Raw genomic sequence first — 24,371 nt, 5'->3', positions numbered from 1 at the left:
TTCTAGATTCTTCTTCTCTTCTAAAAACTCACCATGGCAACACAAAGGACCAAAGACATAGGAGCAAAAACCTTGACCAGACAGGGAGGGTGCACAGTGCCCAATGACAACATAGAGACACAGATCCATTGTTAGTGGACTGGCAAGTGAAGAATGGGCATGCTTTTTCTTTGTAACCTTGGTTGGACATCTGTGACTCTGGCCTTGTGTAAGCTGCAAAGTTTTCTTTGTACAAAAAAAACTCTAGTCTTGTTGAACTTGTTCTGAGGTGAAAATGAACCAATTGTGTGTAGTTTAGCAAGGCAGGCTTTTAGGTGTCTGAAGTCCTTGTGGGACGATAGAACTCACTATGAAACATGTCCCGGTATATAATTTTATAAATTAAAACTATGCAGCTAAATGAAAAGTCATCTATTTGACCATCCACGGATATGTGTGCCCATAAGGCTGAGTTGCAATCATAATGTACACATTGTGTGAAAATGCATGATAATAGAGAGATTCATGGCTGTTATTGCACAGGTGAAATTACAGAAGAAAGCAACAGTCTTCAGGGGAAGTTGTAATTGTGCCATGGCCCACAATAGCTCCTGATAGACGCTCCTGACTTATGAAGAAAAACTGATTCCAGCCACTATTGTGTCCCATGCAGCAGTCTCCCCTGGAATGCAGCAGGCAGCTCTCATGACAGCCTTGAGCGTTATTTGTCACAGCTCCGTGGGGACAACACAGAGACCATGTGGACTTGATGAAGGGTGCTAGATGAAGTCAGTCTTGATTGCTCTGTGGAGCCCTTGTGCAAGAGGGCAAGCTTGGGAGGTCTGGAGGAGCCTGGTGTCTGTTATGACTGCATAGCTCTGGTGTCTACAGCAATTGGAAACACACTGGCTCTGATGATCGTAAGGCTTTCCCATGGCCCTCAAGGGCTGGACTCTAACAGATATCACCTTGGTGGCTGGTCTCAGCAAATAGCCATCGTGGGATGAACGCATGGCACACACCAGGCGTACTTGTAAATGCTGTCCTTGTCCAGCTGCATCATGGTCATCTTCATGCAGAAGAGAAACTGAAGCTCAGGGAGGATCCTAGCTCTTTTTGAAACTACACAGCTTAGTGGGGACTCACAGCTGCCTGTGCCCAGTGTCCTCAGCAGGGTCTCGGCCTCTGCTGCCTGTGCATGCCCATACCTGCTTTGGGGTTCTGCCCCCTCTCTGTAGATGAGCCTCAGTGCACTCTTCTCCTCTACGCTCCTGTAGGCTCATGGTCCATCAGTGTAGACAATGAACTTTCAACAACAGGAATGAGGTCCATCCAGGGCTGCCCAGGAAGTGCAGCCATGAGATGACAAGCTCCGCCCCTTCCCTGGGCTGGCAGTGCAGTGGGGAAGCAAGACAGATAAATTGGGGCTGAAGAGACAGCTCGGTGGTTAAGAGCACACACCGCTCTTGCAGAGGACCTGAGTTCAGTTCCCAGCATCGACATCAGGCAGCCCTTATCTGCTTTCACTCCCGCTACAGGGGGATCTGATGCCTCTGACTTCCACAAATGCCTGCAGTCATGTGCATGTATCCACAGACAGACAGATAGATGCATGCACACTGACAGGGAAATGGGGACATACGTAAATGAAAACTACACACATACAGAGAAACACACACACATGAATAAATAAATCTTTAAGACAGAAAGGAAATCAACAAGTTGGCATATAGCTTATCTTTGGGATGGTAATAGATTCTTAGAGAAGGAATAAAGCTGTGGTCAGGTGTTTGAGAGTGCCGGGAAAGGGCAGCTTAGGAACTGTCTTCCTGGAGGCAGTGGCATAGGAGCTGCATTCTTTTGGACCTGAGGAAGCATGCTCCAGGGGAAGTGTCAAGCAGGGAAAAGCAGGAGCCTAGCCTACGTGCTCAAGAAGGTGTATGTGCTAAGGCAGCTACCTCATAGGAAGAGACTTTTGCCTTCCTTTAGATGGAATGTGCTATAGTTTGGATTTTCTGTGCCCCCACAATGCCCATGTGTTTGAAGGCTTTGACCTCAGTCCCCAGTACTGTTGGGAAGTGGTACAACTTATAGAAGGTAGAACCTTGTGGATAGAAATTTGGCCAGTGGGGGCAGCCCTAGAATGGGGATGTTGAGACCCCCCCTACTTTCTTTACTTCCTGACCGCTATGAAGGGAACAGCTTAACTTTACCACTTGCTCCCACAATACACAGCACTCTCTGTGTCCCAGGCCCCCTAAGTGCTCTGCTGAGGTAGCTCAGGGCTTTGAATAACTCGAGGAAGTGCCAATCCAAAGTTTATAGCTAAACAGAGACAAAGAGAGAAGTAACTTTCTTTCCAAAGGCCACAGAATTATGATAAATGATGAAGCTAGAACTTTAACCCTTCCCGAGCCCTCCTGTGCAGCAATATCTGATTACAGCAGGATTTGGATGTCTCTTAGTAACGATGTTGTACCTCCTGGGCCTTAAGCAACCTTGTTTTCTGTCTCCAGCAGGTGGCGCCAAAGGAACAACTGCAGCTGACCCACCTATGGGAGAAGTTGGGCTGAAAATAGAACTGGCACCAACTCAAGATCCATGCTCTTTCCTTCCCTGGATCCAAACAACTCAAGATCCATGCTCTTTCCTTCCCTGGATCCAAACAACTCAAGATCCATGCTTTTTCCTTTCCTGGGTCCAAACAAAACGTGCCGGTGGGAAGAGAGGTCCGGACCAGCATGGCCTGCCACAGTGAGTCCCACTGAGTCAGAAAGCGGGGGAGCTTACGTGGCTCTGTGTCTCCCTCGGGGTGGAGAGGATCCAAGTCCCCCAAGGATCAAACGGCCTGGAAATTATTAGCTCAGAGAACACCCTATAAATTAAAACAAGCCGAAACCTCTGATCATAAAACTAAAAGAGGTAGAGCTGGGAGCTCACCCAAGCTTGGTTGACCCAGGGAGCATGGCCTTTCCCAGAAGGCGTGGTCCTGTAGTGACTGACCTGTGCAGGTGCTGTGGACAGAAGTGGACGGTGAAGGCGCTTTCTTACAGGAAAGTATGCTGTGGTTGGGTGTTAGTGTTTTGTTTTTAACTGTTGAAGACACAGTCTCACTGCATACTTAGGCTAGATCAAGCCCAAGGCTCCCCCGCCTTGCCTGCCAAGCACTAAGCATTACAGAATTGCACCAAGATCAGCTCAGACATCACGAGGTAAGTTGTTCCCTCTGTTGCTCCCATTGTGGTGTTCTGTGCTAACATAGGCCCAAGGACTCCGAAACGCTGAGTAGAGACAGTCGTTTCTGCCTTGCAAGTTGATTTGTGTCAGGCGTTTTGTCTCAGTGACAGAAACCTGGTTGACATAGCCGCCTTGGTTTATAATATGGTCTTTTCTATCTTAGTGACAAGATCTTTCGGTTATTCAATAGGATATTTAAAGATTCAATGGTCTAAGTCCCAGCTCAGACATGTGGGAACTTGGGATTTTATTTAATTGATTGATTTTATCTCCTTAATCCCCCCCCATGATTCACATTCCTGTAAAATGACGATGATGGTGGTGATAATAATAATACCTAGATGGATTTATTTATCCAGCTGATTGATGGTGGTGATAATAATAATACCTAGATGGATTTATTTATCTAACTGATTGTCTTGATGGGGTTCTCAATCCTGTGTTCTGCTTCTCTCCTTCATGGAAACATTTGCACCGACTTCCTAGTCTGTGCCCAGATCTGCCCCACTACCCAGGTTGTGAGCTTTCCTCAATGTCTGTGACGTATGACTCCTTTCTCTAAGGTAATGATGGTGCACAGGGAAAAAGAAGTGCATCTGAGAGGGGTTGTAGAGGAGATGGTGCTGACTTTGTCCTCAGTAAGGGAGGAGGATGAGGAGAGGAATAAGGTGGCGTGGGACTTAGCAGCTAGAGGGAGCACATGCAGGGTGGTACACAGGCCATTGTGCACAGTGCACCCCAGATGGCCTGCCTTGAAGGCTAGGGGTAGAACACCTGGAGAGGGCTTTGCACCTCTGTCTGGTAACTGGGCTTGGAGGCTCCAGTTAGGGGCTGCAACTAGAATGACTTCTGCATACTCCCAGGTTTTCTCACAGAATGGCCATTGTTAGACGTCTTGTGTGGTGGCTCAGGGCTCCAGCATGAGTGATTATTCACAGCCTGTAATCCAAGCCTGCAATCCCTGCAGCATCGAGTCTTAGCAATGGGAGCCATCAGAGGTCTGCACAGATGTGAGCAGTGAGGGCACAGGGGATTCTTGGCACTGGGGCTGATGGCAAATAAGTTGTTCCACTGTGTTCTGAAAGCCCAACCCCAACTGCACTCGTGTCTAGCCCCTAGTCTCTCTGTCCAGCCCGGCCCTATTGCACCCCATCCTCTCTATCCCCCACCCCATGGAGTTTCTACAAGACACACAAACCAGCTAAGCCCGCTGTGCCAGCCCCCCATTGTCTCATTATTGGAATCACAGCCCCTGCTTCTTCCAGGTTCTGCAGACACACCCTCCTGCCTTCCACTTCACCAGTCTTATTTTTCTGGAGCAAAAACAGCCTCTCTAGGGACTCACACTTCTGAGCTTCCTCCCCAAGTGCCATGACAGTGATCCTGTGTCCCTGAGAGCTCGGTCCAGCTCCAACACCCAGTAGTCTCCGTCCTGTCCTGTCATGTGCCATCTCAAGTTGTGTGTGCTCACTTACCGTCTGTCTCCCCAGTGGAGCCCACCATGGTGCCTGGCTTCCGTGGAAGGTAGTGGTATGGACTTGTGGTTCAGAAAGAAATCTAGCCTTCCTGGCAGTGGGCAGTGAATAGTAGGGAAATGAATAGTAGACAGTTTTGTCCAGGACTGGAAATATGGTTTACAGTTTGGCTCTGCCACTGAGCAGCTGGTGACTTTTTGGAAAATTCATCTCCCAGGGCCTCTTTCTTTTCAAGTTGTAACTTAATCCCAGTGTTTCACAGCTCTCTGCTTTAGCCTGTGTAGAAATAGGAGTCAGACGGTAGGTAATCCTATGTCGAGGGTGAACTGCAGTACCCGCCGTATCCACCAGGTGACGCTGTAAGCACGCTCTGAGAGCCACCTGGGCCCCAACCTGCAACTCAGCGGCAGCGGCGAGAGGGCATAACTCGGTTGGGGCAAGGTGACCAGGCTTCGGTCAGTCCCAGCAACTATAGCTGGAACCATAGGGGGCTGCCACATCAGAGCACCTGCTGCCTGTCTTTCATATAAACTTGGGTTCCTGAGTGGAGTAGAAGGGAAAACGCTGATGAGGCCTTCCACCCCAGTTCCCTGTTTAGGGCAGGCGCTTCAGGAGGGCTGAATCAGGATCTTTTCTGAGTCCAGAATTGGTGGTAGACTCCTAATCTACCAACTTCTAAGTGAGCCAATGGTTGGGCTTGACCGTTTGCACCTGTCTTTCAGCAGTGGTACCGCCATGAACCCGGCATCCCTCTTCCCCATCCTAAGACTCTAGAGTGCCCATGGGACAGGGTGCGTGGATGCCTGTCCTGCACCTTCCAGGTGGTCTGTGATAATTCTCCACCCAGCATAGCCAAGCCCATGGACTGCCTGAGCCACCTCTATCTCAGTTTGAGCGAGATCTCCCTCAGAATGAATCAAGGCAGTACATGTGCCCTGGGAGCTTGTGTGCCTCGGCAAAGTTGGTTTCTCTTGGGAGTGAGATGCAGAGATCACTGACCACCAACTTAGTCTTGGGAGAGGAGGGAGGGCAGGTGCCCCTCCCCCCAGAAAACATCAAAGTAGAGTAAGAGAGATAAACTCTCTGAAGATGCCCCAGCACTGGAACTGGGCAGCTGAGGCCACTGGGGGACATATGGGGCTGCCCTCAGATACCCCCTCTCCTTGAGTCTCAGGGGCAGGACTGGAGCTTCATGTCCAATCGGAAGTGGGAGCTGATGGCTCCAAGAAGCAGCTTGCATGGCATTTGCACGACCAGTCTTCCTTTGTATGTAGGTGAGTGCTTTAGCCACAATTGAGCTGCTGACACTAAGGGACCAGGTGGCGGGTTCACACATCCGCAGCTCCCCAGTACTGCCTTTGGTCCTGCTGGATTAGCAATGGTCCCGCTACTGCTGCTTTGTGTTTGACTCCCCCTTTCCACCATCCTCTGTTTTCCCAATCCCAACTCCAGCATGAGTGTTTGCATATATGCATGTGCACACACGAACATGCACACACACAGACACACACACAATTTGAGATGACTTTACAAATCCAGATCCTCACAACCTAGTGGGAAGAGAGTGGAATTCAAGTCTGTATAAAAATAGGGATGAAGAGTTTTTTTTTAATGTGTTGAGTGTTTGCCTGTATGTGTCTAAGTGTGTTGCATACCTGCCTGCTGTCCTCTGAGGCCAGAGAGGGGCTCTGAGTCCCTTAGGACCGGAGTTGTAGACAGTTGTAAGCTGCCGAGCGGGTGTTGGAACCTCTGAAAGAGCAAGTGCGCCTAACCTCTGAGCCTCCTCTCTAGCCCACAACCACATTTAAAAAAAAAAAAAGATTGTATTTTATTTTTGATTGTGTGTGTGTGCATGTGCACACAAGTACATCTGAGTGTTGGAGCCCACAGAGGTCAGAAGAGGGCATTTGATCCCCCGAAGCTGGAGTTTCAGTCAATGGTGAGCCACCCGGCATGGTGCTGGGAGCCACACTTGGCTGCTCTTCAAGGGCAGTATATGGGCTTAGTCACTGAGTCATTTCCCTGGCTTCAGCAAAGACATTTTCTTGGACATGGTGTTAACTAGCAAGAATTCAGCTCAGAGTTCTTGCCTGCTGACCCCTTGTAGATGTGGACTGAACCTCTGTGGGGGTGAGTTTGTTTAATCTCCCAAAAAGCTTACCAGACAGTTCCTGCTTTGTTTCCCAAATGCCTCGTCAGCGCAGCCTGGATGCTGAGAGATTGAGACACGGAGGCTTCTTTTCAGGTGGAAGAACAGCAAATTTTATTTTGCCCTGAGCTAAAGCCTTTTATACCTTTAAGCAACTGGCCGGAGACATGCTGAGCAGCCAGAGGTCAAGATCAGAGCATCATGTACTGGGACCGCTTCTGCGGAAAAGCACAGGCCAGAAAGAACATGAACATCCTTGTCAATTACAGAGTACAAGGAGGTTCTTCAGGGCAGCCAGATCACAACACCCAAATGAGGACACTGAGCCTGGAGATGGAGCTAACCCGCTCAAGCTCTGACTGCTGAGAAGCTGACCCAGGTTCACAGGTCTCCCAGGCCTGCCCTGCGAGCATCTGGCTACATCCCCAGCCCCTCACCAGGCTGAGGGGCAGGAAGGGTGTTTCCAGGCTGAGAGAAGAGCTTGTGGGACAGCACAAGGATGTCAGAGCAGACATGATGAGCACTCGTGGCCAGCAGTGTGCTCTGGCTTAGCCAAGCAGAAGAGCAAGAAAGGGAGAAGACTGGCGTACACTTTCCTCCAGTTTCTGGGTTCTTTCCCCTTACCCAGGTCAGCTCAGACACGCGTCCCCAACTCCCAAATTCTGCTGTTGTCACAGAGAGGTTTCTGATTCCTCTGGACATGGACAGCTCCCTGTGGCATTCTGAGCCCAGAAGGCTTCAGTCTGCCACCACATGGGTCTGGCAAGAGCACTCTTTCTCCATCTTCTTGGTTCCCAAGTCGTCATATATTTCTGCTTTCTTGCTGCAGATGGTTCACTCTCTGACCCACTAGGTTTTAAACAGCAAAATTCAAAAGACCACAATGTACTTTGTAATCTCTAGTAAGATATCGTGAATACACCCAGATAATATTTGTGTGCAAATTGGTGACAAAGGCCACACAAGGTGATGGATGGAATCTTTGGGTTCATGTCACCTGTCCCAGTGCAATTATGGTCTGGAACTGAACTCAAGTGCTCCCATTTTCCCCTCAGTGATGACACTTGGCCATCCTCTGCAGAGTCCATCTGGGGACACTTCAGAAATGTCATTAATCTTCAGGGCAACCTGGCAGTTGCCTCTAAAAGCTTCTGGTTAACAGATGGGGGAACTCCCTCGGGGTTCATGGCTGAATGAAGAGGAGAAGGGAGGGACATACCCCATATCAGAGTTGGGGTGCCAGGGACATCTAAGAGGTGGCTGGTTTCCCCAGTATCTGCATGGGAACTTCCAAGGCTGTGGCTCTGCTGAGAGTTGAGGATATGATGGGGGGCAAGGACTCCCTGGGAGCCTGAAGAGAATGTCCTGAACCAACTATTGTGGGAAGGGCCTCTGCGAACCCCTTTCTGACTCTAGAGCAGACAGCCAGCAGACTAGCTATTGCTCACCTCCACAATCTCTTCTCCCAGCCCTCTGCTGGCCTGCTACCACCAAGGGCCACATGGAGCAAGGCCATGCCATCTTTCTGACTACCCTGTGGGAACCCTCCTTCCCCTACAGATACTTCATAACTGGCTCCCCCTTCTCAAGTCATCACCCCAACGCCCCAGGCTCCCATTGCTGTCCTGGTTCGGGGTTCTTCAGAGTCCTCAGCTGCCACTGAGTGATATGATCTTGTTGTCTGTCCCCCTGTAAAAGCAGGGCCACATGTGAAGCCTTTGTCTTAGTTTCTTCTAATCCCTAGCATCATGCCTAATACTTCATAGGTGTTTCTCTTAGTTGGGGTTTCTATTGCTATGAAGAAACACCATGACCACAGCAACACTTATAAAGGAAAACATGTAACTGGGATAGCTCACTTACAGTTCAGGGGTTCATTCCATTATCATCCTGGCAGGGAGCATTGCAGGGAGAAGCGTGGTGTTATAATGCAGGCAGACATGGTACTGGCTACATCTTGATCAGAAGACAACAGGAAGTGGACTGTGACGCTGAGTGAAGCTTAAGCAAGAGACCTCAAAACCTGCCCCACCGTGACACTTCCTCCAACAAGGCCACGCCTCCAATAGTGCCACTCCCTATAAACTTATGGGGGCAGTGACGTTCAGACTACCACAGTGCTCAGGAAATATGCCTGAAGGGCAGGACTGCCCACATGACTGGCAAAGGTAGCAGGAAGCTCTCTCCTGAGCAGAAGGGATAGCCTATCAGAGTAGACACTCCTCTTAAGGTGCAGTTAGCCTTGGTGGAAGCTCTCACAGGTGTGAGAGACCTAGAAGAGATGGGCTACCAGTCAGGGCCACAGTGGTACCTCAGCCTTGAGGAGGGGAACAAGGTTAGACTCTGGGGCCATCAGTTCGGATTTCTATGAGCAGACATTGCCAGAAGTTTGCCTGTCCCTGTGAGGACTCCAGAAGTGTTCCCAGTTGAATGTTCAGACTGGAGCCTGGCCCTCAGTCCTGGCTTCTTGAGGCCGAGCAAGTTCTGTATGGCCATCACCCTCTGCCAGCCAGCTGTCTGAAAGAACCTGGTCTGTGATTCCCAAGCTGCCTTGTGAATATCCCACAGGCGCCAATGAGGTGCAATGGGGCAGTTCCCAGGGAAGGGCCACTCTCAGAGTGAGCCTGCAGAACTCGTGAGTGGATGGGCAGTGACCACCGCCACCACCACCATCTGGCATGGGTAGACAGAGGCCTGAGGGGTGGAGTCTAGTGAAGCTTGGGTTTTAGGGTTCTGGGTTCTTTGCTCAGTCAGCATCACAGCTGGTTCCCAGCTTCATTTGCCAGGCTGTTGAAGGGGAACTGATCAGTTCCTTAGTGATAGATTTTAACTGGTTATTACTGAGTGTCGTAGTGTAGTGGCATTTCAATTGTATTTTAATAAAGCTTGCTGGGGATAGGGACAGTAAAACAGGCAGTGGTAACACACACCTTTAATCCCAGCAGCCACACTAGTTGCCATAGAAACTGGGTGGTGCATGCCTTTAATCCCAGCTGGAGAGAGGATTATGAAACGGGGGAGGGAAGGGCAGCTCTTAGACACAGTCTCATTCTGAGATTCCTGGAGGTGGGATCGCTATTTCAGAGTGAGGTCGACGTAAGAACCAGTGGCTGGCTGTTTGCTTTTTGGATCTTCAGCACAACTTGTGGTAGTTGGTTCTTTTCTCCCACTATATCAGTTCTGAGGATTGAACTCAGAACGTCAGGCTTCACTTTTCTGTGCTCAGTCTCTTCACCAGCCCCGAGTGTCCTCTTCCAAGTGCTCCAAGTGAGAAACTCTGAGTGAGACCCTCGCTGCTGGTCACCATCCATTTCTTCACTCGGCAAACATTTACCAAGTACTGAGGATACCGCAAGGATGAAGATGAAGCCTTGTCTTCAGAATATGATCCTGTGGAAGGATGGTGGGGATGGGGGACCGGAAACAGGTAACAAGTTAATGTAACCGGACTATACAGAAAGCAAGGCAAGGGACGCTTCTTCCTGCTCTTCCCTATAGCCCCTAATTCCGTCATCTACGGTGCTACTGTCTCCTCTTGCACAGCTAGTGTGCCAGGTGATGTCATCTCTTCTCTGCAGAGGAAATGGAAGCAGGAGACTTGTCCACGTGGTGGAGGGGTCTGAGCATAGCAGCCACTGTCCTGGGGACCTGATGAGCCTGAGGCTGAGTCAGTCAGTCACTGGGTCAGCCCAACACTTGCCTCTGCCTGAGGCTGTCTCGGTGACATCATGGATGCAATGAGCCTGAAACAGAACTTCTTCGAGGTGACCCCACCACCTGTTACAGCAGCTATCTGCTGAACAGGCTCTACCAGGCACTGGATTTGCTCCACACCGTCACTTGTGATGTGAGATGTCACTGTGCCATCTTAACACAGTGGTTGGGGCTGGGAAGTGGCTCAGTGGATAAAGCACGTATGTAAGCATCACGAGTCTGGGTCCCCAGCACCCACATACATTCTGGATGGGTATGGCAGCCCTCCTGAAATGGGAGGTTCCCAAGGACAAGCTGACTGGTTAGAATAGCAAATCAGGAGCTCTGAGTCCAGGAATAGGCCCTGATCTAGTGAATAAAGCAGAGAACAATCCAGGATATCTAGTGTCAACCTCTGACCTCTACATGACCGCACACACACGCATGCATACCCACACAGATAAGAACACACACACACAAACTTGCACAGAAAGAACATAACTGTTAACAGGCCAGCAGGAACATGGGGCATTTCCTCAGGGCTCACTGGGGAAAACAGGACCAGTAGTCTAATGTTGGAAGACAAGGCCAATGTCGGGAGCCACTGTGACCAGCATCCCCAAGGGCTGGACTGGGACACCAACCGGAATTGGGCCCCTGAGACCTCTTGACATGGAATGGCTGCTCCTCCTTGTTCCTAGGCCACTACAGCATAGGGGATTAAGGACCAGCGGGGCAGAGGCCAAGGCCATGGCCTGGTGAGGTTCACCCTGAGCTAAGGGAGTTAAATGTATTCAGGCTTCTGCTGTTCTCCCATGGCATGTGGTGGGGCTGGCGGGCAAGAGCAGAAGCCATGCCTGTCACTACTGTTTTTAGTTAGCTGACTGTCTCTCATCATCTCTACCAACACAAGATGCTCAAGGGACACCAAGAGACCCGGGATGGTTACCTGCTGCGTGGATGCAGAGTTACCACTGTGCCCTGACCCAAGTTCTAAGGAAGAGCTTGGGAAAAGAGCAAGGCTGGAGGCACTGAGGGTCCCAATTTGCTCGCTCTACCTTTGGTCAGATGCCCCAAACCCTTCCTCCTGCTGGCATCTGCCATGATGAGTCAGGTAACCGTTGGAGACAGCGTACCTGCGCAGCTCTGGGTTCTCTGGACAAGACCTTTCTCCTGGCTTCAGCTTCTTCAGTCTTGAATGAACTATTTCCTCCCTCAGCCTCCAGTGTGGAAGTCAGTCTCCCTCAACTCATGCTTTGATCATTAGCTCCCGGGGACAGGCCAGGCTCTGCCTTCTGCTGATGTTCTCTACTCTTCCCAACCACCACAGGAAAGGGCATACTTTTATTGTGCTGTTTTCAGTGGGGAACTGGAACACAACGCATTTCTACAAACAACTCCTCCATCCAGTTGCTCTTTTTCTCCAGCACCTAGCTGGATGTCAGTACTTGAGGGTCTAACCAAGCCTGACAACTGAGTTCAGGCCCTAGGACTTACACATGGTGTAGAGAACCAACTCTTGCGAGTTGCTGACTTCCACACATGCATAGTTGCATGGGCCTAGAGACACAATCACAGCCAAAAATAAACAAACATAATAAAAGCATATTATTATAGTAATAGTGATGGTCATGTCAGGCAGGTATGAGAAGCCAAGCACCCAAGAAGTCTGGCATGGCAGAGACGAAAGGTACAGACAGCCATCAGCCAGGCTGCCCGGCCGTCCTACTCACGAGCCCGTGGGCACTGCGGGTGTTCTAGAAATGCTGCTTTGCATCATGCACGTGCTCACGTCTGATGCTCTGGAAGAAGCCCCCTCATCTGGTCTCAAAGCTGACAGGCAGCCCTTCGTGCCTAACTCCCCACTGCCCAGGTAACTTCCGGTGGGACAGGGTGTTCAGGCACTGGCAGAAGTGGGAACTCGATGGACCTTTGGGAAGACATTGCTCAACTTTCTTGTATGCAAACATTTTACCATCTTAGACATGAGTGTGTGTGGATTTTGGTATCCAAAGGTCGTCTTGAAGTTCCAAAGGATGAGTGTGAATCAAAACTTGAAAGTTTCTGTAAAACAAAAGATATCCCTGGCAGGCTGGATAGCCCCCAAACCTGTGACTACATCTTTATAGATGAACATAGTGGACATGACCAAGAGGCAAGATTATCCTGGGATCAAGGTATCACAAGGGTCCTTCTAAGAAGGAGACAAGAAGGCAAAAAGAGGAGATGAATGAGAAAACAGAAGCAGGGGAGAAAAGGTATCGGTGCAGTGGCACCATGAGCCTGAGGACAACAGCATCAGAACGCTGGGAGAGAAGACTCATGGGTAAATAAAGGTGCTGTGCCAAACCCACAATAGTATTCCTAAGCAAAACAAACAAAACCTATAAGCAACAGAAATGGGAAAGGCATTTGCAATATATTCAACCAAGAGTATTCTAAATATGAAGTACTTTCTAATCTAGTAATTTTAATAAACAGAGTTGCTATGTGCCAGGCACTGCTATCAATTTACTTGGTCCTCATAACTCTAAGTAAATATCATTAATACCACTTTACATCTGAAGAAACTGAGGCACTTAAGTTCAACTAACTTTACGCTCAACAGATGATATTAAAGTTTGCAGTTCAAATGGACATTAATTCAAGTCTCCCAGAGCAGAACTGGAGTGGGAAATGTGAGTCTGCTGGCAGCCACTGGTGAAGGGGCGAGTGTGGGAGCAGGTGGTGCCTGGGGACAGAGGGAAGGAAGAAGACCAGAGCTCCAGACAGCACTGCAGTCAGGGCCCCTGGGGACCAGCTGTCTGGCTGGGGGACACTGCAGGGAGTCAGGGTGCTCAGCCACAGGCTGGCAGCTGCGGGTGGCAGTCTTGCCAGGAACATCGTGTGTAAACTGAAGATATTTTTAAAATGTACAATTTGGGTGTGGGTTATCTTATTTATTTTTAATAATGTATTTATTTATATTTTATGTGCATTGGTATTTTGCCTACATATATATCTGTGTGAGGGTGTTGGATCCCCTGGAACAGGAGTTAAAGACAGTTGTTAGTCATCATGCGGGTGCTGGGAATTGAACCAGGGTCCTCTGGAAAGAACCACCCCTCCAGCTCCATATTTGTTTATTTTTAAATAGGGGCTAAGTAGTCGAGGTTGACCTTGAACTCTCGATCCTCCTGCTCCAGTTTCCTCAGTCTCATTTTATTTTTATTATTTTTTAAATTATCTTACATGTATAGATATTCCTGCACTGCTTGAGTTCCTGCCCTGTATTCTGATCAAATATGTCACAAAACAGACTACTAAACTAGATTCACAGTTAATTCTAGCATCCAAAAATGCTGATGGAGTATCCACTCAGGGCACAACACTACACCATTCAGAAGATATGGCCACTGGGGTTTTGTACTGGCTATAAGAATTATTATGCAGGTTATTGCTACAGAGTCATAAAGAGCAGAAGATGTGAATAAGAAAAACGTCATGTTCCCTTTCTCTCCATTAATTCTGGGGAGAAAACTTAAAAGCCAAAAACTAAAAAAGTAGTATTTGATTGTACTTTCCCAAATCCAGAAAACAATTTTATCATCCAACAAATAGCTTAGAGACACATGCAATAAAACGATGAGAAAAATAAGCCAGGCGCTGATGACACACACCTTTAATCCCAGCACTCGGGAGGCAGAGGTAGGTAGATCTCTCGGATCCCTGTGAGTTCGAGACCAGCCTGGTCTACAAGAGGTAGTTCCAGGACAGGCACCAAAGCTACAGAGAAACCCTGTCTTGAAAAAAAAAAAAAAGATAAAAAATATCCAATAAAAACCTTCACTTTCAGCACCTTACTTCAGATTAAATGAATACTGCATTCCCTAGTCAAGAAATCCATACAAATCAGGTGTGGTGGCCTTTAGTCCCAACTCTGGGAAGCAGAGGCAAGTGGATCTCTGTGAGTTCCAGGACAACCAGGGCTAGTGAGCTAGTGAGACCCTAGAGAAAGAAAGAAAGAAAGAAAGAAAGAAAGAAAGAAAGAAAGAAAGGAAGGAAGGAAGGAAGGAAGGAAGGAAGGAAGGAAGGAAGGAAGGAAGGAAGGAAGGAAGGAAGGAAGGAAGGAAGAAAGAAAGAAAGGGGGCTGGAGAGATGGCTCAGAGGTTAAGAGCATTGCCTGCTTTTCCAAAGGTCCTGAGTTCAATTCCCAGCAACCTCATGGTGGCTCACAACCATCTGTAATGGGGTCTGGTGCCTCTTCTGGCCTGCAGGCACACACACACAGACACAGAGAATATTATACACATAATAAATAAATATTTTAAAAAAAGAAGGAAAGGAAAAGAAATCTACACAAGAAATTCAAAGCTTCAACAAAAACAGTATATTTTATTTACTGACCTCTAGAACAGACTAAAATTCTCATAACTAATAAAAATTTCAAGTTAAAATGTTACTCAACATGACAAACTTTTACAAAAAATACATTTTTAGTACCTTTGCTCGAGCAGGTAACATGGGATGTTATACTTAGGTGGTGAAATCAGATTACAAGTACAAGATAAACATGAAACAGTAGACTCTTGGCTTATTAGAAACCCAACAGTTCTGAGAGGCATGCTATGCTCCATACTTTAGTTCATCCGAATAACCCTTAACCCCTCTGAGACGACGTGTGGAATCACATCATGGACATTCTGCAGAGGAGGTTGCAGCCCATCACAGAGACCATCGTTCCGCTTGTGCCCTCAGATAACTGAAAGCCAGTCTCGCAGGCACTCACCACTCAGCAAGCTGCTGCCATAAATCCCTTCTATTCAAACACAGTGTGAACCCGGCAAGAGAGGAAAGGCAGACTCAAAATTCATAAACCAGACCATGCTCACTGTAGAGCAGCAACCCCAGCTGCCAACTTTATTATAAACAGCATAAATGTTATGCTCCAAAAGTAACATGCCAACACAGCAAAAGGTTACATTTTATTTCCTCTTAAACACAATCTAGAAAGAACTTTTCTTGTTAATTCATCAACAAATTACTGATATGAATTTACCAGAAAAATAATTATATATTTTCCCAAAATCAAATGATCTGCAAAAGCTGCTAAGGTATTTCTTATTCAGTTTCCAAAAATAAAGGCTTCTAACTGAGAGCTCGGACATCCCACTCTAAAGCAAACCTTAGAACACAAGCTGGTCTCTCAGTTCTCAACAGCTCAGTTACATAAATATTTTCTTCCCAACATTTTCTCAGTTTCAAAAGCTATTTACTTCCCAAGAACATACAAACAGTCTTCTTTTCAAACCATTCATTCTGTTTCCATGGCGACATTGCGGGATTCCTTGGCCACCATAAGTCGCATTAGTTGACTGTGGAATTTCTCAATCTTCTTTACATCTTGAGCTTGGTCTGTTCTATACACCAAACACTGTCAGAAAATTTAAAGACACAAAAACTAAGCAAAGCTAGATACTAGTAATTAGGGACGCAGGCGAGTGGTCACATATCTGGGAGTCTTATCTGCCCTTATTTTGCTCTATTCTCTCTGGAGTCACACTAAACATCCAACAATTGCTTTCCCTCCATTATTTTATTTATTGGTTTTTCAAGAAAGGGATTCTCTGTAGCTCTGGAGCCTGTCCTAGAACTAGTTCTTGAAGAACAGGCTGGCCTCGAACTCACAGAGATCCGCCTGCCTCTGCCTCCTGAGTGCTGGGATTAAAGGCGTGCGCCACCACCGCCTGGCTCCCTTAGTTATTTTAAATGTCACTGCTGCTGACGAAATGTAAAGAAACTCCTTCTAGAAACATCTCAAAAATGACAAGTTAAATCCTACTGTCTATAAGTTCCAGTGGTTCCAGCTCCCCTCTTCTGGCCTCCTAAGGTACCAGGCATGCACACAGGCATACACGCAGCAAAACACCCACACACCAAGAATAGAATAAATGAATAAAGTTGAAGATCATTCTCAGCTACACAGTAAGTTCAGGCCAGCATGGGCTACAAGATTTATACATTTCCTACTTGAGAGAATAGTCTCTTATCCAATGCAGAAAAAACTTCAGAAAGGACCTGAGGGTGGCAGGTCAAGGATTTTTTTTTTTAAAGAGAGTTAACATTCAAGTTTGTACTTTTAAAAGTCATTCTGGCAGGGCTGGAGATATGCTCAGTAGTAGTGCATATGTAGTATGTAGATGGCCCTTGAAAAATGGGAGGGAAGGGGCTGGAGAGATGGCTCAGAGGTTAAGAGCATTGCCTGCTCTTCCAAAGGTCCTGAATTCAATTCCCAGCAACCACATGGTGGCTCACAACCATCTGTAATGAGGTCCGGTGCCCTCTTCTGGCCTTCAGGCATACACACAGAATATTGTATACATAATAAATAAATAAATAAATATTTAAAAACAAAAAAAAATGGGAGGGAAGTTTTGTGTGTGTGTGTGTGTGTGGAAGATCACTGGCAGTGCACAGGATGAACTAAATGCACAGGTACTATTGTGAGACAATCCTAATAAGCCAGGCAAGTAATATGGTCCTAATCTGAAAGAGCATCAGTGAAGATGGACAGCTGGGGACAACAGGAAGAAGCAGGAAAGCCTTGAGTTAGCAAGTGCAGACGCCTAGCCAAGTGCAGGAACGACATGTTCAGGGATCAAAATGCCACTTCTTCAAATAAACCAACAGTAGGCATAACAATAAAAGAAAAGAAGGGACCAAATACTATGCCCAGGTTTCTGGCCAGGTGGTTGACAGCATTCCTAGCCACAGAGGAGGAGCCAGATGAAGAGTGAGAAGCTCCATGCTGGAAGGCTAACTCGGAAGGATGAATGAAGTAATGTTACTTGACTTCAGAGTTAGTCAGATCCTTAGAAGAAAAACAGGAGTCCAATGTACAAATCTGTAAGCAGACACAAATACAGAAAGTACTAGACTGTAGGAATCGAATGGACTATTCTAGAAGAAGTGATACAAAAAGATAATCAAGGCCAGAATACTGATAAAGCACAGTATTTACGGGGAAACATCTAATGATCAGCAAAGACAGGAACACAGAAAAGCAAGGCCAACATAAAGCTACAAGGGCTAAAACTTCCCATAGAGAATGGTCTTCATACTGCAAGTGGCAGAGATCAAATGAACATGAACTAATGAGAGCACTGGGCTAGATCTCATCACAGCACGGTGGCGCTCACATCAGGAGCAGACTGGTGGAGGGCACGAAGGGCAAGCCACAGAGGGAAGGAAGAAGGAATGGAGAAACAAGAACAAGCCCCTGGTGTGGCTTCAAATACATTATTTATGGAGCCAGGCATGGTGCCTTTGATCCTAGCATCCTGTGAAGTTCAAGTACATAGCAAGTTCTAGGACAGCCAGAGCTACATAGAAAGACCCTGTCTCTCAACAAGACAAAACGACAGCCTACAGAATGGGAAAAGATCTTCACTAACCCCATATCAGACAGAGGTCTGATCTCCAAAATATACAAAGAACTCAAGAAACTGGACATCAAAAGAACAAATAATCCAATAAAAAAAAAATGGAGTACAGACCTAAACAGAGAGCTCTCAACAGAGGAATCTAAAATGGCTGAAAGACACTTAAGGAAATGTTCAACATCCTTAGTCATCAGAGAAATGCAAATCAAAAAACTCTGCGATTCCATCTTATACCTGTAAGAATGGCCAAGATCAAAAATATTGATGACAACTTGTGTTGGAGAGGTTGTGGGGAAAAGGGAACACTTCTGCATTGCTGGTGGGAAAGCAAGCTGGTACAACCCCTCTGGATGTCAGTGTGGCGATTTCTCAGAAAATTAGAAAACAACCTTCCTTTTGGGTATATATCCAAAGGATGCTCAATCGTGCCCACAAGGACATGTGTTCAACTATGTTCTTAGCAGCGTTGTTTGTCATAGCCAGAACCTAGAAACAATCTAAATGCCCCTCGACTGAAGAATGGATAAGGATTATCACAATGGAGTACTACACAGCAGAAAAAAAATGACATCTTGAATTCTGCAGGAAAATGGATGGAGCTAGAAAACATCATTTTGAGTGAGGTAACCCAGATACAGAAAGACAATTATCACATGTACTCACTCATAGGTGGTTTTTAAACATAAAGCAAAGAAAGCCAGCCTACAAACCACAATCCCAGAGAACTTAGACAACAATGAGGACACTAAGAGAGACTCACATCGATCTAATCTACATGGGAAGTAGAAAGTAGAAAAAGACAAGATTTCCTGAGTAAACTGGGAGCATGGGGACCTTGGGGGAGAGGTAGGGAGGGGCGCAGAGAAAAATGTAGAGCTCAATAAAAATCAACTAAAAAAAAAACCTGTCTCAAACAACAACAAACTATATATATAAAATTTACTATTTATGATTTATTTCTCACCATGAGAAAGGAAACCTGCTCAATTTTAGTCTCTATGTTTTTCTGGCTTAAGGCCTGAAGAAAGCAACTGTTAGCCACTGCTGGCACATTGCCTTCATGAAGCAAGTTCAGTTACTTCCTGAATCTAAAAGAACAGCTTTAACCAGATGGTGGTGGCACATGTCTTCAGTCCCAGCACTTGAAGGCAGAGGCAGGCGAATCTTGGTGAGTTCGAAGCTGGCGTGGTCTACAAAGCAAGTTTCAGGACAGTCCAGGCTACAGAGAAACCCTGTCTCAAAAACCAAAAGAAGAATGAAGTTCTTCGCTATGGAATGCATGCACAATAAGTACCCTAGATAGGTCATCTGCATGAACTCTAAATAAACAACTTCAAGGAAACAAACTCAGAAGCCCCAAAACAAATAAAAATGTATACTTACAACTAAATCATCTGTTACTTTGATACACAAATTCCCATCAACGTGCCTGTATTTGAGAACCACGCGTACCTGCAATAAAATTACTTACTTAAAAAGAGCAAAATAGATAGCACAATGCATACACAATTTCATCAATCGTGCAAAAGCTCTTTAGAGTGAATGCCCCAGACACCCGAGAAAGCGCTTCCACTATAGCCTCTTCACTGACATGAGGTAAAGGGAGAAGCCAGCCGTTAGTTCCATTACATCTGTTCTCCTTATGCTTTAGATGTGTGCACATGGTACATATGTGCACACGTACGCAGAGCTATGTGCTCTATTCACTCTGTTTTTAAAGACTTTTTATTTTATGTGTTTAGACACTTGCCCTGCATGTATGTCTGTGCACCACAATGAGTGCCTAGTGCCAGCAGAGGCCAGAAGAAGGTGCTGGGGTCCCTGGAACTGTAGTTACAGATGGTTGTGAGCTGCGATCTGGGTACAGTACTGAAAACCAAACCTTGGCCCTCTGCAAGAGCCACCTTCCCAGCCCTGTCCATTTTCATTCTTGAGAGGGTCTCTCAATGAACCTGGAGCTCACTGACTGGCTAGGCTGGTGGCCAGTGAATCTGCTGCCACCCTCCTACTCTCTAGCCACTCAGGGCTAGAGTCACAGATGTACACCATGCCCAGACTGTGCAGGGGCTGAGTCCAACATTGGGCTCCCATGCTCACACAGCCTTTTCCTCACAGAGCTGTCTCCCCAGCCCTATTTAAAAAAGCAAAAATCAACCTTTTGTTTTTAAAGTTGGGTACTGTACTTTTAGTTTGAAGAAATGTACTAAAATTCCCAATACACACATCAAGGAATGTCTGTGAGGTGGCTTGGCACTCTTGTTAGTAAAACAGAAGGGGGTGGTAAGAAGCAGGAATGGCTGAAGTCCAACTCCATCCCTCAGGAAACCGAGCCGAGGGCAGTCCGCTGCACCTCCCCCGAGAAGGCAGGTCAGACTCCTCAGCACATGCCATCTTTATCACAAGCACGAGGGAGGCTCTGTTACCTTGAGGGGATCCACCTGGAAGGTCCCCATGGCTTCCCAAAGCCAGGATCACTCACAACAGTGAGCACTGTGTCACGGGACACTTCCCATTGCTCGCAATTCTAGACTTCAGTAGCCACGACGTAATCTGGGCATTAGCACACCGCTATAACAGCAGCCCAAACTTCAGCTTCTGTGAGCGTTTCTTTCTCTCGGTGATGAATGCAAACACAGCGACTGAGGCAGAGTCAGCATTTCGCTATCAGTAACTCCCGTTTAGGTAACTTTAAAACCAAAACACTAAGGATCATCAGCCCTTTCCTGCCCCGAGCCAATTCCAAAAGCCCACAAATTTAAAGTGGTTTCAGCATGGCAACCTGTAGCTCGTCCGACTGCACTGTGCCCTGCTGGGGTCTTAAGAGTTACACCTCTAAGAGGTTTGTCTGGGTGACAACAGAGGAGGAACTCACCCAGAATATAAAATAGCTACCTATGTTTACAGTACCTAACCTACTCACTGAACTATTACATTTTTGAAATTTAGTTTGTAGGAACAAAGAGAAACCAATTTTATTTGAAAGATAAACTAAGCAAGACAACAATGTGGGATTTTGACTGTTGACTAAAAACACTCATTGTCTTCATGGAGAGTTACGGGGCTAATGGTACCATAAGATGGGTATCCATTGTCAGCTGGGTCACAGAGACAAAGACTCAAGGTTCCACTCAAAGACTTTGAGTTCTGCAAACCAAAATAATCCGACACAAGACAGAATGAATTAAAGTTCTAGAAAGAAAGATACTGGTAAAAAATACTAAAGGAGAAAAGTAGATTATACTGGGAAAGGGGCAAAAGCCACTTTTCTTAGGAAGTGGCTTTGAAAAACACATATTTTCCTATAAAGAAGGTTAGGAGCTGGAGAGTTGGCTCAGTGGTTAAGAGCACTGGTGGCTCTTCCAGAGGTCCTGAGTTCAATTCTCAGCAACCACACAGTGGCTCACAACCATCTGTAATGAGTTCTGGTGCCTTTTAGCCTGCAGGCATACATGCAGGCAGAACACTCTATAACATAATAAATAAATCATTTTTAAAACGTTGTCGAAAGCAGCGTTCTGAATAAAGATCTAATTCATTCTTTGGCTTCAGCAAGTCTAGAAATGAGTGGGTGAGAATTCAGTAATCAATGAAGAACAATTTGGGGGAAGTTTTGGTCTTCGTTGTTTGTTTTTGAGACAAGGTTTCTTTTTTCTTTTTTTTTTATGTATACAATATTCTGCCTGAAGGCCAGACGAGGACACCAGACCCCATTGCGGATGGTTGTGAGCCACCATGTGGTTGCTGGGAATTGAACTCAGGACCTTTGGAAGAACAGGCAATGCTCTTAACTTCTAAGCCATCTTTCCAGCCCGAGACAAGGTTTCTTTGTGTAGTTTTGGCTGTCCTGGAACTCATTCTGTAGACCAGGCTGGCCTCAAACTCCCAGATATCCGCCTGCCTCTGCCTTCCAAGTGCTGGGATTAAAGGAGTGCATCACCACCACTGCCAAGCGAAGAACTGGTTTTAAGCAGAGGACACTTGGGTGTCTCTATTTTCAGACAGCAGGGACAGGACTGTAAAGGACGAGAAGGAAGACAGGCCCAACTAACGGTCTCTTCTTCAGCCCACCAGCAACAGCACTTCCGTTTACGCCATGCGGATCAGTGTGATAAAGGGTGAGAAGATATGCATGGGCTCCGTGGTAAATGCGCTGGGGAGAGAAGGCACAATCTTTGCAAACATTCCCGAGACCGGACAAGCTGTCTTCTTTAGCCCTACATGGATCAGATGGGCTGGGGTTCAGAGTCACAGTTTGGACTTAAGTTCAAGCTCTTAGAGCATATCATCTTGGAACTTGAGAATGCAGTTCATGCTCTACATCCCTCCCCAGTCAGGGGGGAAAACTGAAAAACTAACGGAAGGTTTTAAGGAAGCAGAAGTCCGTAGGTCAGCAGACTGTGTCACCTGGTAGAAACGTAAGGTTCTTCCTCTCCTGTATTCTAGACATGTTTTGATCACTACAATTCTGTCACTTCTATTTTCATTTCCCTACAGCTACCACCACATTCTTACAAGTACAGTCCTTCTGTGTGCTTGTATATCCTTTACCGTTCTTTTACTAAATTAAAAAGTTTATCCTGTTGTATCAGGCCCTCTGGACAAAATCTTGTTACACCTTCCAGCATGTTGCTCAACTGAAGAAATGGCAAACAAGTTGCCAGCACCAATGTATTTTATAATTTTTACTTATTATTTGTGTGTGCGCGCATGTGCGTGTATATGATGTGTAGACAAGTTTGGGGAGTCGGTTCTTTCTTTCCATTTTTATGAGTTCCGCATGCTGAGCCTCTCCCCAGCCCCGATATATAGCTTTAAAAAACAGCTCGTGTTATATAAACATTAGGTACTCTCACGCCTTTGAGGGAAGGGAAGGGAGCACCAAAATAAGTGACGGACAGGAAAGAGAAGGTGCAGGGGCGGAGCACCAGCCTTAGCGACACGTAAACCAACCAAAGCCGTAGCGGAAGTTAGGAGTTCCTCGGGTGCAGGCCACTGCAGAGTCCACCGCTGTGGAAATGGCTCTGTCCTGTGGACACTGTCGCAGCCTCACTGGGTCCCAAGTCAGACGAGAGGAGACGGAAGGGCACAGAAGCCGCAGTGAGAACGAGGACAGACGCTGCTTCCTGCCTGTGCTAAAGCCGCGCCACAGGCGCAAGAGACCCCGGCCCCGGCTAGCGACTCACCTTCATGGGGTCGGCGAGGTAGAGCTTCTCGGCCGCGCGGCTGAACTCCTCCCAGGTCTGGAACTGAGGCATCGCGGCTTCGGGCAGCGAGAGACGAGGACACTGAGGAAATAGCCGGGCACGATCCCCGGCTGCCCACCTCCCTCCGCAACCGCCCACGGCGCTGAGCTCCGGCGTACAAAGATGGAGGCCCGCTAGCGCCCACGCCATTGGTCAGCCTCGGCCGCGCCGGCCCAATGGGCAGGAGGCATCCTGTGAGGGGCGGGGCCTCCGCTTGGAGACGTCGGGAGCGAGGAGAGGCCGGCGGCTGCCACAGCGCCGCCCGCAGGCCTGGAGGGGTGGTGACTGTGCCCCTGCCTTCTTTCCCGACTGTGATTGATGCTAAAAAATCAGGCTCCCGCTTCACAAGAAGCAGCTCTGTGACCCGGCACCCAAGTTACAGTCGTGGTGATGACAAGGCCCATCTGTCACACTTACAGCCCAGTCAAGGAGTTGGGGAGACAACAGGAATGCAAACAAAAACTTTCTGTAGTAGATCTTTGTATTGGTTAAATGGAGCAAGAAAGAGTGAGGCTCACAGAGGTAATAAAAGCTGAGCAGGTGAGCAGGGAAGGGCGAAACACCTCAAGCACATTTTAGATCCGCAGCTTACTTAATGTGAACAGTGTTTAGGGAATGGAGGAAGAGAAGAAGCAAGGAGCGAAGCAAGCCACCTCGTGGCATCTGCTAGGAAGGAAATTTGAGCCTGGGTTCAACAGTGAACAGCACCGACTGCTAGTCCGGAGGACCTGAGTTCAAGTCCTACCAGCCACATGGCAGCTCACAACTGTCGGCAATTCCAGTTCCAGAGAATCCAACACCCTTTTCTGGCTTCCACGGGCACCAGGCACACAGGTGCTACACGAACACAAACGTAGGCAAAACACCCATAAATAAATTCTAAAAAAAGGAAGAAAGAAAATTGACCCGTTTACTCCAGGCAATGCGTGACACAAGATAGTTTTTACAATAAACTTTATTGGGGTATATTTTATGTGTGATAAGCATTGGTTTTAACAATATACATTCATGAATTTTGAAGGAAGACATACACACACATTACACACCCACGGGGTATATCCCTATATAGCTAATGTCATAATAAATTTATGGGACATTTTTCATCTCCAGAAATCTCCTTCATGCTTTCTTATATTCATTCCCTCTACCCTCACTCCTGGCCCCAAAATATACT

General features: G+C 47.1%; 1 protein-coding gene across 1 annotated transcript; it reads right to left on the bottom strand.

The window, feature by feature from the left end:
• Positions 1-14,887: 14,887 nt before the first annotated feature.
• Positions 14,888-23,329, bottom strand: Srp9 (signal recognition particle 9). The gene is made up of 3 exons (XM_075989344.1): positions 23,138-23,329; positions 19,338-19,406; positions 14,888-15,946 (listed from the first exon to the last, which is right to left on the bottom strand). The coding sequence occupies exons 1-3, from the start codon at positions 23,207-23,209 to the stop codon at positions 15,827-15,829; spliced, it is 261 nt and encodes an 86-aa protein (XP_075845459.1). The 5' UTR covers positions 23,210-23,329; the 3' UTR covers positions 14,888-15,826.
• Positions 23,330-24,371: the final 1,042 nt, after the last annotated feature.

The sequence above is a fragment of the Microtus pennsylvanicus genome, chromosome 10 (genome assembly GCF_037038515.1).
Source record: "Microtus pennsylvanicus isolate mMicPen1 chromosome 10, mMicPen1.hap1, whole genome shotgun sequence".
Taxonomy (NCBI): domain Eukaryota; kingdom Metazoa; phylum Chordata; class Mammalia; order Rodentia; family Cricetidae; genus Microtus; species Microtus pennsylvanicus.
This window is presented reverse-complemented; position numbering and strand designations above follow the sequence as displayed.

What these genes read in the sequence shown, in the direction of transcription:
- Srp9 (XM_075989344.1), bottom strand. Translation starts at nt 23,209, where the DNA reads ATGCCTCAGTTCCAGACCTGGGAGGAGTTCAGCCGCGCGGCCGAGAAG. An exon ending in ACCTCGCCGACCCCATGAAG is followed by an intron (nt 19,407 to 23,137) that starts GTGAGTCGCTAG and finishes ATTTTATTGCAG; the next exon opens with GTACGCGTGGTTCTCAAATA. An exon ending in AAGTAACAGATGATTTAGTT is followed by an intron (nt 15,947 to 19,337) that starts GTAAGTATACAT and finishes ATTTTCTGACAG; the next exon opens with TGTTTGGTGTATAGAACAGA.